Genomic DNA, 13,168 nt, shown 5'->3' on the forward strand with positions numbered 1-13,168 from the left:
GGATCACCGCTAGAGAGGAGGATAGTTGACTTCATTTATCCTATCACACGGATCAATGGGATTTTATGGATATACAATCTTCCTATGTAACACACATCCTTTAACATGTGTGATTTTTCAGTTTCATAGGTTTTTGTGCACTAATCTTCTTACGACAACGATGAAACTTTCTTTTTTTTTGTGAAAAATTCTAGGATTTTTGTTTTCTATTCTTTCACTGTGTATATGATGTCACCTCAAGTTTCCCAATAACTCTTTCTCTTTCAATCTGAAAAACCCTGGCCAGAGATTTGTTTGAGCAAGAATACAAAGGATATTCCTCTCATGATACCAAGAGCGAATGATCCTCTATCGACACTCAATATCCCTCGCAAGGTTGGCTGCCACTCCCGATGATTGGTTCTACTATATCTGGAACTTTTAGACGTATAAGTCTGGTATCAAAGAGTGAAGTACTCATATAGGACATCTTTGATGTCTCAAGTCTAAGGACCATATATACCATTGAAATAATGGAATCAATGTCTAACAATGAGGTATCACCAACCATCTAGCATTTCGTGAGCAGATCGATCAGTTAACTCATTCTCCAATTAGCACCTATATTGTATCCTTAGTATCCCCACGTGAGTGGCTTTGAGACCAACCACCTCTATCGTATGGATGAATATAAAACATACCAATCTATCTAGTTATCTCGTTGTCCCTCTCGAGTAACCTGTGACCAGGATTATTTAGAGTTTGTGTTCAAAAGTGAATCGGTCTCATTATCGTGATCTCATTACGATCTGATTCCTATTGCATAGATCTATGAACATCATAATATATGCAATAGGTAATATAAAGTGAGAAAAATATCGAATAATCCTATTGTATAGATCTATGAACATCATAATATATGCAATAGGTAATATAAAGTGAGAAAAATATCGAATAAGACTCATGAGCCTTTGACATATTTTACTCGCCTCTAGCACATTTTATCTTGTGCACACTTTGGGCACCATGCCCGGTATACAGTCTCTAGGATATTAGATGGATGATGGGTTATAAAATTATTATGGAGATAATAATTCACTAACTCGAGTCTGATGAACCAACTGGCCAATAACTCCATTTTGATCCTTCAACCACGGACCAAAATGCTTAAGCAGGAGTTAACATAGTACACTCATCAGGCCCTTATAAGCTAATCATACACATTGCCCACTTCCGATGTGGGACTAATGTGATGTTATAATATCCCAAACTCAATTAGCTTGACGTCCTCATCGTTATAATATCCCAAACTCAATTAGCTTGACGTCCTCGCCAAGGCCCAACATATCCCAGATCGAACCTTAGCATAGTGTATGTGAGGTTTAACTCAATGGTGGCTCCACGCCGTGATGAGTTCTCGACTCCATCCACGGGTAGCCCTTTCCTACTTGAGCCCTCTCACCCTGCCCAAATCCACATTTGGTGCATTTGGTGCTAAAAATTATAGCTGAAATAGGGGTCAGTTTAAAAAATTTCAGAGAATTATGACCCTAATTGAGAAGATTTGAGTAAGAAACCTCAAAGCTTTTTCTTCTTCTTCTTCTCCCTTTTTTTTCTTTCTTTCTTGCTGCCTTCTCTGGTTCTTTAAGAACGAAGGCAGAGAGGCTTAAATGGTGGGATTTGTAATTTGTAATGAGAACTCATCCACGGGTAGCCCTTTCCTACTCGAGCCCTCTCACCCTACCCAAATGCTAGGTCGGCTCTGATACCAAATGTCACGACCCGAGTCTGATGAGCCAACTGGCCAATAACTCCATTTTGGTCCTTCAACCACGGACCAAAATGCTTAAGAGAGAGTTAACATAGTACACTCATCAAACTCTTATAAGCTAATAATACACATTGCCCACTTCCGATGTGGGACTAATGGGATGTTACAGGTATGACTCATAGTCAGCTCGATATTGGGCCTAGATGGTCATACACATATGGTAGGTGTTGCAACGAGTAGAGGTTTGGATATGAGATATCCACTAGAGCCCCTATCTTTTTTAATATCCAATAAGCCCCTAAATTATTGGATCCTATAGATGAGATCCAATAAGAGTTAATAAGAGATTATTGGATAGAGACCTACTAATCTAAGAGACTTGGTGGTTAGATGGAGATCCAGTACCCAATAGCATAGGATCTATTATAGTTAAGTTGACAGGGGCCTCTATAAATGGGGGGAACCAAAGGGTGGTAGGTTAGGCCTTTTTAGTTGTCATCTTTTATTCTCCTCTCCCCCTCTCCTCCTCAGATAGTAGGCCTGAAGACTTGAGGAGTATCGTCGCAGCTCTACTGTGTAGGATAAAAGAGTTAAAAATTATTCTTTTGATTCATAGCTATGAGTTGTTTCACATGAAACCAAGCGAGACTATTGGAGACATGTACATCCATTTTACGGATATCGTCAATGGTCTAAAAGCACTTAGTAAATTTTTTTTTAATTTTTAACTTGTTAATAAGATATTAAGATCCATTCCAAAAGTTGGGATCCTAAAGTAACAACAATACAAGAAGCAAAGAACCTAAATAACTTTTCGCTTGAAGAACTTATTGTTAGGATCAAGAATGGCACTAAGAGAGGGGGTGAATTAGTACAACGATAAAAATCATATCGAGTCGAAAATCTTGTTCGATAAAATCATTTCGGAAAGATGTTAAACTTGAAAGTATACGGAAGCGTAGTAAAAGTAAAGCAGTTTGCAATGAAAGTAAAGAGAAAAATAAAAATGTAAACCAGATTTTTATAGTAGTTCGGTCATCGTGACTAACATTAACTCTTGATTCCTCTTCACTTGAGGCCACCGGCTTCCACTATCAATCTTCTTTCAACGGGCAAATATCAACTACCCTTTTACACCCCTCTTCTCCTTTTCACAAGTTTAGGAGACAACATTTTATAAGCACTCAGTTATAACAATACTCACTCATATCCAAATATGGTAGGTATTGCGATGAGTAGAGGTTCAGATATGAGATATCTGCCGAAGCCTCTATCTTATTGGATACCCAATAAGCTCCTGAATTATTGGATCCTATGGATGAGATCTAATAAGAGCCAATAAGAGATTATTAGATAGAGATCCACTAATTTAAGTGACTTGAGCAGTTGGACGGAGATCCAATATCTAATAGGGTAGGATCCATTATGATTAAGTTGACATAGGGCATCTATAAGTAGGAGAGAACTAAGGGTCATAGGCTTGGCTTCTTGGTTATCACTTTCTATTCTCTTATCCCCTTCTCCTTCTCATATAGCAGGTGTGGAGATTTGGGTAGCGATTTAAGGAGCGTCTTCGTAGTCCCTACCATGTGGATCACTACTAGAGAGGAGGACGCTTGACCTCCTTCATCCTCTCCCACAGATTTGAAAGAATTCAGGGATATACGATATCCTTAGATAACATAACTATCTCACATGTATTTTTTAGTTTCATGAGTTTCTGCATACCAATCTTCATATGACGACGAACATCTTTTTGGAAAATCTGGATTTTTGTTTTATATTCTTCTGCTGCGCATGTGATGTCACCCCTAGATTTTCCTACACTAACTAGGGCAAAAATGAAATGACAGTCTATATCATCCCTATTAGCATCTTCACTTGCTAGGTGAGATTCAAGAACTCCTCGACGGGGACAGCAAGCGGCTTAGGGTTACCCTAAGGGTGAGATACTTGGGCCATTTAATAGACATCAATATCATATTAACGTTTGAGCTGAGGCGGATGCATCTATGTGCGGAAAGGGTGGCTACTACCCCCTAGTGAAAGTACTATAGGTTGGGAGCAGAGCCTCCCCACTTAAGCGTTCATTGAGAGGGTCAGCGGACGAGTGTTCCTATGACATCGAGCCCTCCTTCTAGTGCAAAAAATGTTAGAAGAAAAAGTCGATGACATCCTAGTCAACTCGATGTAGTCCGGACCTATATGCGTAGGGTTGCTCGAGGTGTCTCCGAGGTGAAAAAGTTGAGATCTCGATGTGCCACACGTACAAAGACCGAGGCTGAGATATGTTTTCCTACCCAATCCTTTCGACGCCCAAGTAAGTAACCCGAAGTTTGAGAGTACAAATGTAAGTGGTCAAAAACAGTCCAACCCCCTTCTTTGTGTTAAAAACAAGCTTTTATAACTAATTGTAAATAGTTAAAATATTATATGAAATATTCTACGGGGAGACATCCTCTAACCGCCTTTAACAACTTCCTCTTGACCTCTTGTCCACATGGGCGACATGGGAGGGAGGGTGCAGCCTGTAATCGTCTACCTTGAACCCTTATCCACATGGGCAAACAGGTAGAAGGTGTTAGTTATAGGTGCCTAACAAACCAATCACATGAGTGATAGCACCTATGACATGCTACGACGATCTCTTTGCTTATTATTATTAGCATTTTATCACATATTACCTGTATGTATATTGTAATGTCCTTGAATCTGTGCAATGAGAATTAGATCGTAATGAGATTACGATAATGAGACCGATTCATCTTTAAGCACAAATCTTAAATCATCCCGGTTATAGGTTACTCAAGAAGGACATCGAGATAACCGAATAAACTAGTGTGCTATATACTCGTCCATATGATAGAGACGACTAATCTCATAGTCGCTCGGGTGGGGATACTAAAGATACAATGCAGGTGCTCACTGGAGAATGAGTTCACTGATTGATCTGCTTATGGAATGCTGAATGGTTAATGATACCTGACGACATATAGTGATTCCATAGTCTTAGTTGTGTGTTTGGTCCTCAGAACACCAAAGATGTCTTTTTTTAGTACTCCATTCTTTGACACTGAACTTACATATTTGAAAGTTCCAGATCTGATACAACCGGTTCTCGAGAATAACAGTCAACCTTATAAAGGTAATTATTTGTCAACAAATGATCATCCACTCTCGATATCATAAGAGAAATATCTCGTGTGTTCGCTCAAATAAAATCCCTAGCTAGGGTCGTCGGATTAAGAGAGGAGTTCTTCAAGAGAATCCGATTAGAGTGAGACTCTGACAAGATTTCCTATGAGCCTAATGTTACTATGTCCAATATATGGTCTCTGGGATATTAGATGGATGAGGGATTGTCGATGAGTCAAGTGAATTATTATGGAGATAATAATTCACTATATCAGAAAGAGTTCTCACATGATCGATTCACAGCCAACTCGGTATCAGGCCTAGAGGGTCACTGGATGTTACGACGAGTAAAGGTACACATATAAGATCCAGTTTGGATCCTTTGAATAAGATTCAATTGGATAATTGGATGAGATCTAATTAGATAATTCGATGAGATCCAACTAGATAGTTGGATAGAGATCCTAACTAGATAATTAGATAGAGATCCAACGAGGATAGGATCCATTAAGGTTTTAGCTGCTTGCATTTTTATAAACAGGAGAAACTATTTAATGGCTCCCGTAGCCTTGGTGTGTGTGTGGAGAGAGAGATCCTGCAGTGATCCTGTAGTGATCTGAGGAGCATCGTCGTCGTGTTCGTTGTGTGGATCACCATCAGAGAGGAGTACACGAGTGCTCTTTCATCCACTTCATTGAATCTGAAAATTTTGGGAATATACAATCTCCCCATGTAACAGTTCTAATATGATACGTGCGATTTTTCGATTTTGTAATTTTCTCGTGCACCAATCATCGCTGTTTTTATTTTTCGCTGCGCATGAGATGCGGACCAGCAAATTTCTCAACAGAAGGTACCCTTCATCTTTCCGTCAGTCTAGACATCACATGATAGTTGTCGAATGATGATTAGCTAACAATATACTCCCTATCAAAATTTATCTTAAATTAATAATAGTCAAAACTATATCAGTATATGTTGTATGTTGTTGATAATATCCTATGATCTTTAAATTAACAAAGATTCGGTACGCTTGAAATACAGAAATTGAGGATTCGATATGTTTGAAACACTGAAATTAAAGGACGTATTCAACCTGAGGGAGTTTGCTAAGAATATACCCAAGTAGTTTTTTATAACAGGAAGATCAATCTTTAAATTGAGACCGTGGTATTTTAGACATGACTAAATGTCCTTATAAAGAAACTGTTTTGTAGATGATACTGAAGAAACATTACAGTATTACTCTGTAAAGTAGCTCGTTATCGAGACTTTCGATCAAACCTCACGTGTACTTATATTAAAAATTAATTCTTGACATCGTTTGATCGTCAACGACGACGTAAGAAAATTATGAGAGTTTGTGATCCGTGGATTCTTTATCATTTTGGATTGAGTTGAGATTTATAAGGTCGTATAGGTAAAGTCATTAAGCACAACCCCAAATGGTGAGGCTGCACACCGCCACATCAGTTCCCAAATATTTATTTATGTACATAAAATCCCACCACATTTGTTTGCCACCGGCGTTCTGACCTCGAACATCTGATGAACTCCAAATGGTGTGACAGAGAAGTGCTACATGGCAGGAGGGGAGTAACAGCAGGCCTTCTGTGGGAGATACGTGGTGGAGTTGGCTCGTTCGGCCGCTGCATTATCCCCCATGGATCTGATGGCCGGCTGGTTCAGATAGGCATACTTGCTCTTGGTCCACCTGCAGTCAACCGAATCAGAACAAGAAGGTCCATAAACCATATAAAAGAAAGGTTTCTCGGTGTAAGATAAAGAAAACTATCCAAAGACCTTCCGATTCCAAGGTTCCTCTTTAGCTCTGTAAAGTGGAAGAAGGCAACTCTTCAAAGGATAATGCCAGGCGAGTTGGAATCCAAGCACTAAATATTCCATTGGATACTACATCACTAGAAAATGAGCAAATAGTGGACAGTGGACCATGACCACCCTATGTATCATCAAGTATTCAACTTAAACGAGGCACATTCCCAACTTTCCCATGGTGGATGCGTCTCTTCCATATCAGTTCTTTAGTTAACGTAAAGCACAAATCGTCGTCCCTAAATTATTATTTTTATTATTTGGTAGTGTTTTGTCTTATTTTGCTACGGAAAGTAGTAGTTTCAAGCCCCTACCAGTTCTTGATTCCTATCCGTAGCTCCTCGTTTTCGCTGCTGGTCTTCTCCTTCACCTCCTCCTCCAACATCTCCTTCAGCAGTTCCTCGAATTGTTGGTGGTCGGCCCCCTGCAGTCAGTATCAAGGTTCCTCGTGCAGTCAGTCCTCAACAACGTAAGAAAAGCAGAGACTTAAGCATGGCTTCTAAAGAAGCATGAAGGACTTACTTCGAGAGCCTTGGCACTGATCCGGGCCGCCACCTTCTCGGCGAAGAGGAGGTGGTCCTCTTCGACCATTCTTCTCGTCCTCCAGTACCGGTCGATCTCCTCCCTCGTGAAGCTCCTCACCTTGATCGGTTTCATAGGCGACGACAGCGGCCGAGGGGGTGGCGCTGATGTCTTCTTCACAGAGACCGAAGGCTTCTTCTTTGCACTAGTCATCTCCAGCTCCATGATGTTGTGGGACTCTTCCTCGCCTTCCTCTATGCTCCGTTAATTGCAACGCATATTATATCCAAGAATCTAACGTTGTGATCCTTTACATAGCTTCTGCTATTCTACTTCATGTCTTCTTAATCTGACATTGCTTTCTGATGCTGATCGAAGTTCGTTGTCATCATGGGGTCCATCCAATAACTCGGCCAACGGTCTGCCATTGCCACCTGGTCCAAACTGGGTGCGGAATCTCTCCTTTTCATATGCGTATTCCTGTGGTGTAGTGTCCACCCACCTTGATTCCACACACTAGCTGGGTGTCACCCACCATCGTTGATGGCAATCATGGTGTGCAATCTTGAAATAAAAGAAAAATGGCACTATGTAACACTCGATCTGAAATGGAGAAAAAATTGTTAGGAGAGATGAACCTGATGCTGATCACCAATGCTGTTTGATAACCTGCAAACCTGTAGAGACTAGAAATAAGGAGAATGAATCAGATACTAATACAGCCATCTACGCCTCTAAAAGTGAACTCCTTCGCCAACCTGACATTAAGAATTGGTTGATAATGAAATACATGTAGGAAGCAATATAGATAAAATTTCTACATGAAGTCTAATCTTCAACTGGTATTGAATGTCTTATAGTTCTACAGACAATCTACATATAACATGTCAATTCTACAGATAGCAATTATCAAAAGAAGTCTAATATTATTATAAGAGACAAACCACGGCCTTCAATGAGGGGCACTTCAATGGCTTTCCAACAATGCATTGTAGACCAAGAATCTTTGCTCTCTTCATGTATCAGATCTGTAAAGGGAGGACAGAAAACATAAGAACTAGCAGGCTATCATAATTTTGATAACAATAACACAAGTTTCACTTGTTCAAGGAACATATTAGTCAGGAAAACTTTTGACAAGTATTTAGAGGTCTGCTGATGATGATTTGGTCGCATTGTATCCTGCTGAGTTGGTCCAGTTTAAGTCAAACGCTGGTTAAACCACCACAAACGGGGTGAAGTGACAATGAAGAAAAAAATCAGTGCCTTCAATGAGCTCCCATAAGGCTCCTCAAATGCAAGGGAGAATGTCTTCCCCCCTTTTTAATGAGTATCAGTGATTACCAACATTTCCAAGGGTACAATTTATCCTACATATTACATGAGAATTTTAACTGATAAAAGAAAAATTGAGTCTAAAGTCAATGCTCAAAGGCAGAAAGGCTTGAAACTAATCCATCTACAAATAATTTGATATCCTCCAAAACCAAGATTCTTCCATGCTATTGAGTGTTCTTCTTCAGATCATTTGCCTGTACACCACAATCAGTTTGTTAGTAAAACAAAGAAGAGAATGTTGCATTAAATGGATATTCAAAGACAAACCCATACTACAAGTAACTGATGTGACAGGATTTCAAACACTCTAAATATGCAACTTAATATCATTTTCTGTTCTCTAACAATTGAATGAAAAGTCATTTACCACTTGCTACTAAATAACAAGTCTGATCACATTCTGAACATTTGGACCTGAGAGGGAAACTTGCTTAAACTAAATACATCATTCTCACAGGCAATTTTAAAATGGAGCTAAAATTAATGGCTCAATCCACACCACAGACGATGGAGATGGTAGAAATTAAACCAAACTAAATTCTGGTTGGTTTAGGAGATGTTGTAGATTGAACCTATTGGGCGATAAACATGATCTGGGACCTGACTTGGAACAAGTCCATGAGGCATATACCATACAATTTAATCACAACATTTTGGATTTTTAGATCTTTTTGTTTTGTTTGCTAGGTAGCAGATGCTTGCCACAAGACCCATCTCCAGCAAATTGTAAATGCAGCCTTTCCCTCACTTAACAGTTTCGTCAAGCCATGTCCAATGCCTCAACCATTTGTAAAAGCAGCCAATATGGCCTCAAATCTTTATGTGACATGCTAATTAAAAGCTAAAGTGCAATAGTCATCATGCCCCAGGAAATTAAGAAAAAAGACACAATAATTAAATAAGACAAACAATTATTTCAAAGACCGATTTCATTACAATAATCTAATAAGATAAAGCATGTCTTACAATAACTAAAATTAAAAAATATAATAAATACAAATAGCAAACCACTAAAAAACGTAAAATAAAAATTAAAAAATATATATTTTATGATAAAACTAAATATAACTATTATATGTTTGTTAGAAAAGATATAATAGTCATATAGAATAAAAATATTATTATAGTAAAAAATTATCATATATAATATACGACAGATTCAAAATTTATCAACTTGTGGTTTTAAAGACAACAATAGGTCTCACCATGACACTAATTCTCTAATTACCATGCACACAAAGTGTAAGATAATACAAAATAAAATAAAGAATAAGATTTTAAATTAATTTCAAATCTTATAAAATCTTCATTGAGATAGCATTCCTTTTTCCTTAACAAATTAAGAACTATTATCTAACCTGCTCTTTTCTCTCTATATAGATGGTAGACGAAAGAAATTGCAACAATGATGATAGATAACAAATATTGTGGTTGCAATAAAAAGAAAATAATAATGATATCTTCTATTACATAGTCATACCCAAATATGTGTGTCTTTCCTCTATTTCGGCTTTTCTTTCTTCTACTTCGCCGTCTTCCGTACTCTCTACTTTCTTCTAAGACTGACAGATCAACTAATATTGGCTAAAATAAGCAAACTCAGGTTGTTTTTGATTGATTCTGTCCATTACCACTAATATCCACTTATACAGCCAGCAAACAGCCAAACCAATGGATGTCACAAATAGGGATCAATCATAACATGTTGGAGTTAAGACTATAATGCAAAACATGCTCCCCATTCTGCCCTTCCCTGTACTGCTTATTTCTCCAAAGGGCTATTAAAACAAAGCAATTCACCATTGGAACAACTTCTACTCTGTACTCAATCTAACATTTACCTGAAACAAGGTTTGAGTTTCTACAGATGCTGATCCATATTAGCAAAACAGATTGGGATCAACCAGTCACAATGTGAAGATCTCTCCAAGTTTTGGTACTGTTCCAGATCAATAGTTTTGGGATGAAACCTCCAGAAAAGATTTTGAACATCTTTTTGAATGAACACTCACATCAGGCAAAACCACCGGAAGTTGAACCAAAATTGGTGAACCAATGAGACTTTGAAAATTAACAAAAGTACATTTATAGCTACAAACAAATGGTCATAAAGAGGACATAATAATCTGGTTTATTTATCAAGATAACTAAATGTAACCAACCATACATGTTTCACTTTATGGCCCATTTGATTTTCTCTGTTTGGGTTACACTTTTCTGTTTTCGCTGAGAAACTTTGTATCATGTGAATCAACATTGGCCAAACAAATGGTACCAACAAAAGCAAAATCCTTAGGTATCAAGGAAAAAAAGCTACAATATCATGTATAACATCAAACACAAAATACAGAGGATACAATTGCACAATGTAATTTGTTATACCTTTTGAAGTTTCTTCATGATAGAAGCCTCATAGTCTTGAAAACCAGCACCAATAATATTGCTGAGTTTTGGGTTAACGGGTTCAGCAGATTTTGTGGGAAAAGAACTTGATATATCAGAAGCAACAGCTTGAACTGGAAGAACAAGTAAAGGATTTGAAAGACTGCCACACATACTGTGTGTAGCAGCCACCTATAATAATACAAAAAACAATTAGCATAACATCATGGCATAATACAAGAACAATTTGGCATACTACAATGACAATGTTAACTTTGGACAATCTAATGATATAGAACAGCCAAGGAGATGAAACGTAGAACGTGGAACTTTAATAGTGATGAAAATGAAAAAAAAAATGCATGAGTGACATAAAATTTGATGTGAGACCCTCATCCTCCATCTGTTGTCATGACGCATCAAAAGGAACGAGACGACATCAAACAGAATCCACATATTTAGGTAGATCAAAAGGAGTACTGAGAAGAAAAAAAAGATTGTCACTTGTCAACCCACTTAATTACAACATTTAGCAGACCAACAAGAATAGTAGCTATTGTAAAGTGCATCGTCAGGACTCTACATACTGTGGGATTGCACCTACAAATACATACTGATGCAAATATTTTAATTGTCTTCAACATTTGGAATAGAAGTCTCAAGGCAAAATAATTTATACAGTTGTAAAGAATTGAATACATCACTTTAAGATAACTAGAAGGGTATTAAACCTAAAATTATCCGATCCCTTATGTAGAATACTGTATATCAACATCACCATAGTCATTTTTTTGGTAATTATCTTATCTGCTTCATTACTTTTCTTAATAATATCATTAAGAGAAAGATTGTAATGCAATTTTCAAGCACGTCTGGATACGAAAAAAAACTCACCGCAGCCTCTTTAGAAGACATGACAACAATGGCAGAACCTCTCTTTTTTGATGCCTTTGACCTAATCACAACATCTTCAACCCCTCCAAACTTCTCAAACAGCTCCCGGAGCTTGATGGCAGTATAATCTCCCGAGTTCCTCTCCCAAGAGACCTTCAGCATTCTTTCCTTATCCAATGCAACTCCCCCATTTTCCTCTTTCTTTACTTGCTCAGATGACTAACGAATCATATGCAAAAGAAGTCATAAGCACGATAATTTTATGCATAAAAACTAGCTTTCTGCGATTCAACATACAGAAATAAATAATTTAGACAATTTCACAATTTCAATCCATAAATTTTCGTCTTACAACTCAAAAAATGGTAGATGATGAGGAACAAAAAGTCAAATTCACTACACGATGTACTCTAATCTTTAACTCTACCAAAGCACTAAGTTCTTTGAGAAGATGACTACTATCATATATCTAAGACCTGACTCACGACCAGAGCTGAAAAAAATACTAATTTCCTCCAACGGACAATTATCGGCATCTAAAGCATATTCAAATCATCCTCAAAGCAAGGATACCTAGAAAAAATAAACATGTAAATCAAGAATGCCTAGTGTTATATACTTGTCCTACAAAATCGAAGCAATTCTAAATTGAATGCATATTGATGTCAAACCATGCAATCGATAGGAAAACCAGCAATGTCAAATATTACTTTGGAAGTAGAAGTGGGGGCAGCGGCAGGTTTCTTGGCCTTCCTCGCCTGAAACTCGGCGAGCTCCTCCTGCAACCGAGCCGCCACATCCTTCTCCCGACGCTCGGCCTGCTTGACGGGATCCGCTGCTTCGGCCACCTCCGCTGCCCGCTCGCGCTCCTCCAAGTCGGTGGCGAGCTTTCTCCGCTTGGCATCGAGAAAGGAATCGCGGACGAGACGCTCGCGACGGGCGCGGAGGCGAGCGTCGAAGACGCAGCGGGAGGCCTCGTCCTTGAGGACCTCGAACGAGGTCTTGAGCTGTTGGAAGTCCGAGGTGGCGTTGGGATCATTCGGCCGCTTGTCCGGGTGGCGGATTCTGGACTGGTTCCGGTAGGCCTTCTCGATCTCCTTTAGGGTTAACTTCGCGCCCTCCTCGCCGGAGGGGAGTCCAAGGACGGCGTAGTGGTCGACGTTCTCGTCTTCCTCCGCCGCCGTACTCCGGCCACCTGCCATCCAGAGGAATCCTGCGAAGGCAGCGGCCGATTGATCGAGAACCGCCTCACGGAGCAGACGGCACGGCGAATAGATTTTGGGAAGGGGTGGAGGGGGCTACACGAGGCAGTCG

The 13,168-nt window shown here is 39.0% G+C and overlaps 2 protein-coding genes across 2 annotated transcripts; both read right to left on the reverse strand.

Moving 5' to 3' along the window:
- Positions 1-6,300: 6,300 nt before the first annotated feature.
- Positions 6,301-8,374, reverse strand: LOC135646139 (uncharacterized). The gene is made up of 3 exons (XM_065165343.1): positions 7,241-8,374; positions 7,033-7,142; positions 6,301-6,599 (listed from the first exon to the last, which is right to left on the reverse strand). The coding sequence occupies exons 1-3, from the start codon at positions 7,463-7,465 to the stop codon at positions 6,464-6,466; spliced, it is 471 nt and encodes a 156-aa protein (XP_065021415.1). The 5' UTR covers positions 7,466-8,374; the 3' UTR covers positions 6,301-6,463.
- Positions 8,375-8,531: 157 nt separating this feature from the next.
- On the reverse strand, positions 8,532-13,168 carry LOC135646138 (uncharacterized). Its single transcript, XM_065165342.1, has 4 exons — positions 12,565-13,168; positions 11,855-12,073; positions 10,961-11,152; positions 8,532-8,772 (listed from the first exon to the last, which is right to left on the reverse strand). Exons 1-4 carry the CDS (start codon positions 13,054-13,056, stop codon positions 8,743-8,745), a joined length of 933 nt encoding a protein of 310 aa, XP_065021414.1. The 5' UTR covers positions 13,057-13,168; the 3' UTR covers positions 8,532-8,742.

Source organism: Musa acuminata, chromosome BXJ3-8 (assembly GCF_036884655.1).
Source record: "Musa acuminata AAA Group cultivar baxijiao chromosome BXJ3-8, Cavendish_Baxijiao_AAA, whole genome shotgun sequence".
NCBI lineage: Eukaryota > Viridiplantae > Streptophyta > Magnoliopsida > Zingiberales > Musaceae > Musa > Musa acuminata.

Bases quoted from the DNA above. Each gene is read 5' to 3' on its own strand.
- LOC135646139 (XM_065165343.1), bottom strand. From the start codon at position 7,465: ATGGAGCTGGAGATGACTAGTGCAAAGAAGAAGCCTTCGGTCTCTGTG. The intron at 7,143-7,240 runs GTAAGTCCTTCA...TACTGACTGCAG, and splicing joins TCAGTGCCAAGGCTCTCGAA to GGGGCCGACCACCAACAATT. The intron at 6,600-7,032 runs GTAGGGGCTTGA...GGTTGACTGCAG, and splicing joins CGGATAGGAATCAAGAACTG to GTGGACCAAGAGCAAGTATG.
- LOC135646138 (XM_065165342.1), bottom strand. From the start codon at position 13,056: ATGGCAGGTGGCCGGAGTACGGCGGCGGAGGAAGACGAGAACGTCGAC. The intron at 11,153-11,854 runs GTGAGTTTTTTT...GTATTATTATAG, and splicing joins TGTCTTCTAAAGAGGCTGCG to GTGGCTGCTACACACAGTAT. The intron at 8,773-10,960 runs GTATAACAAATT...TGTGGTGTACAG, and splicing joins TCATGAAGAAACTTCAAAAG to GCAAATGATCTGAAGAAGAA.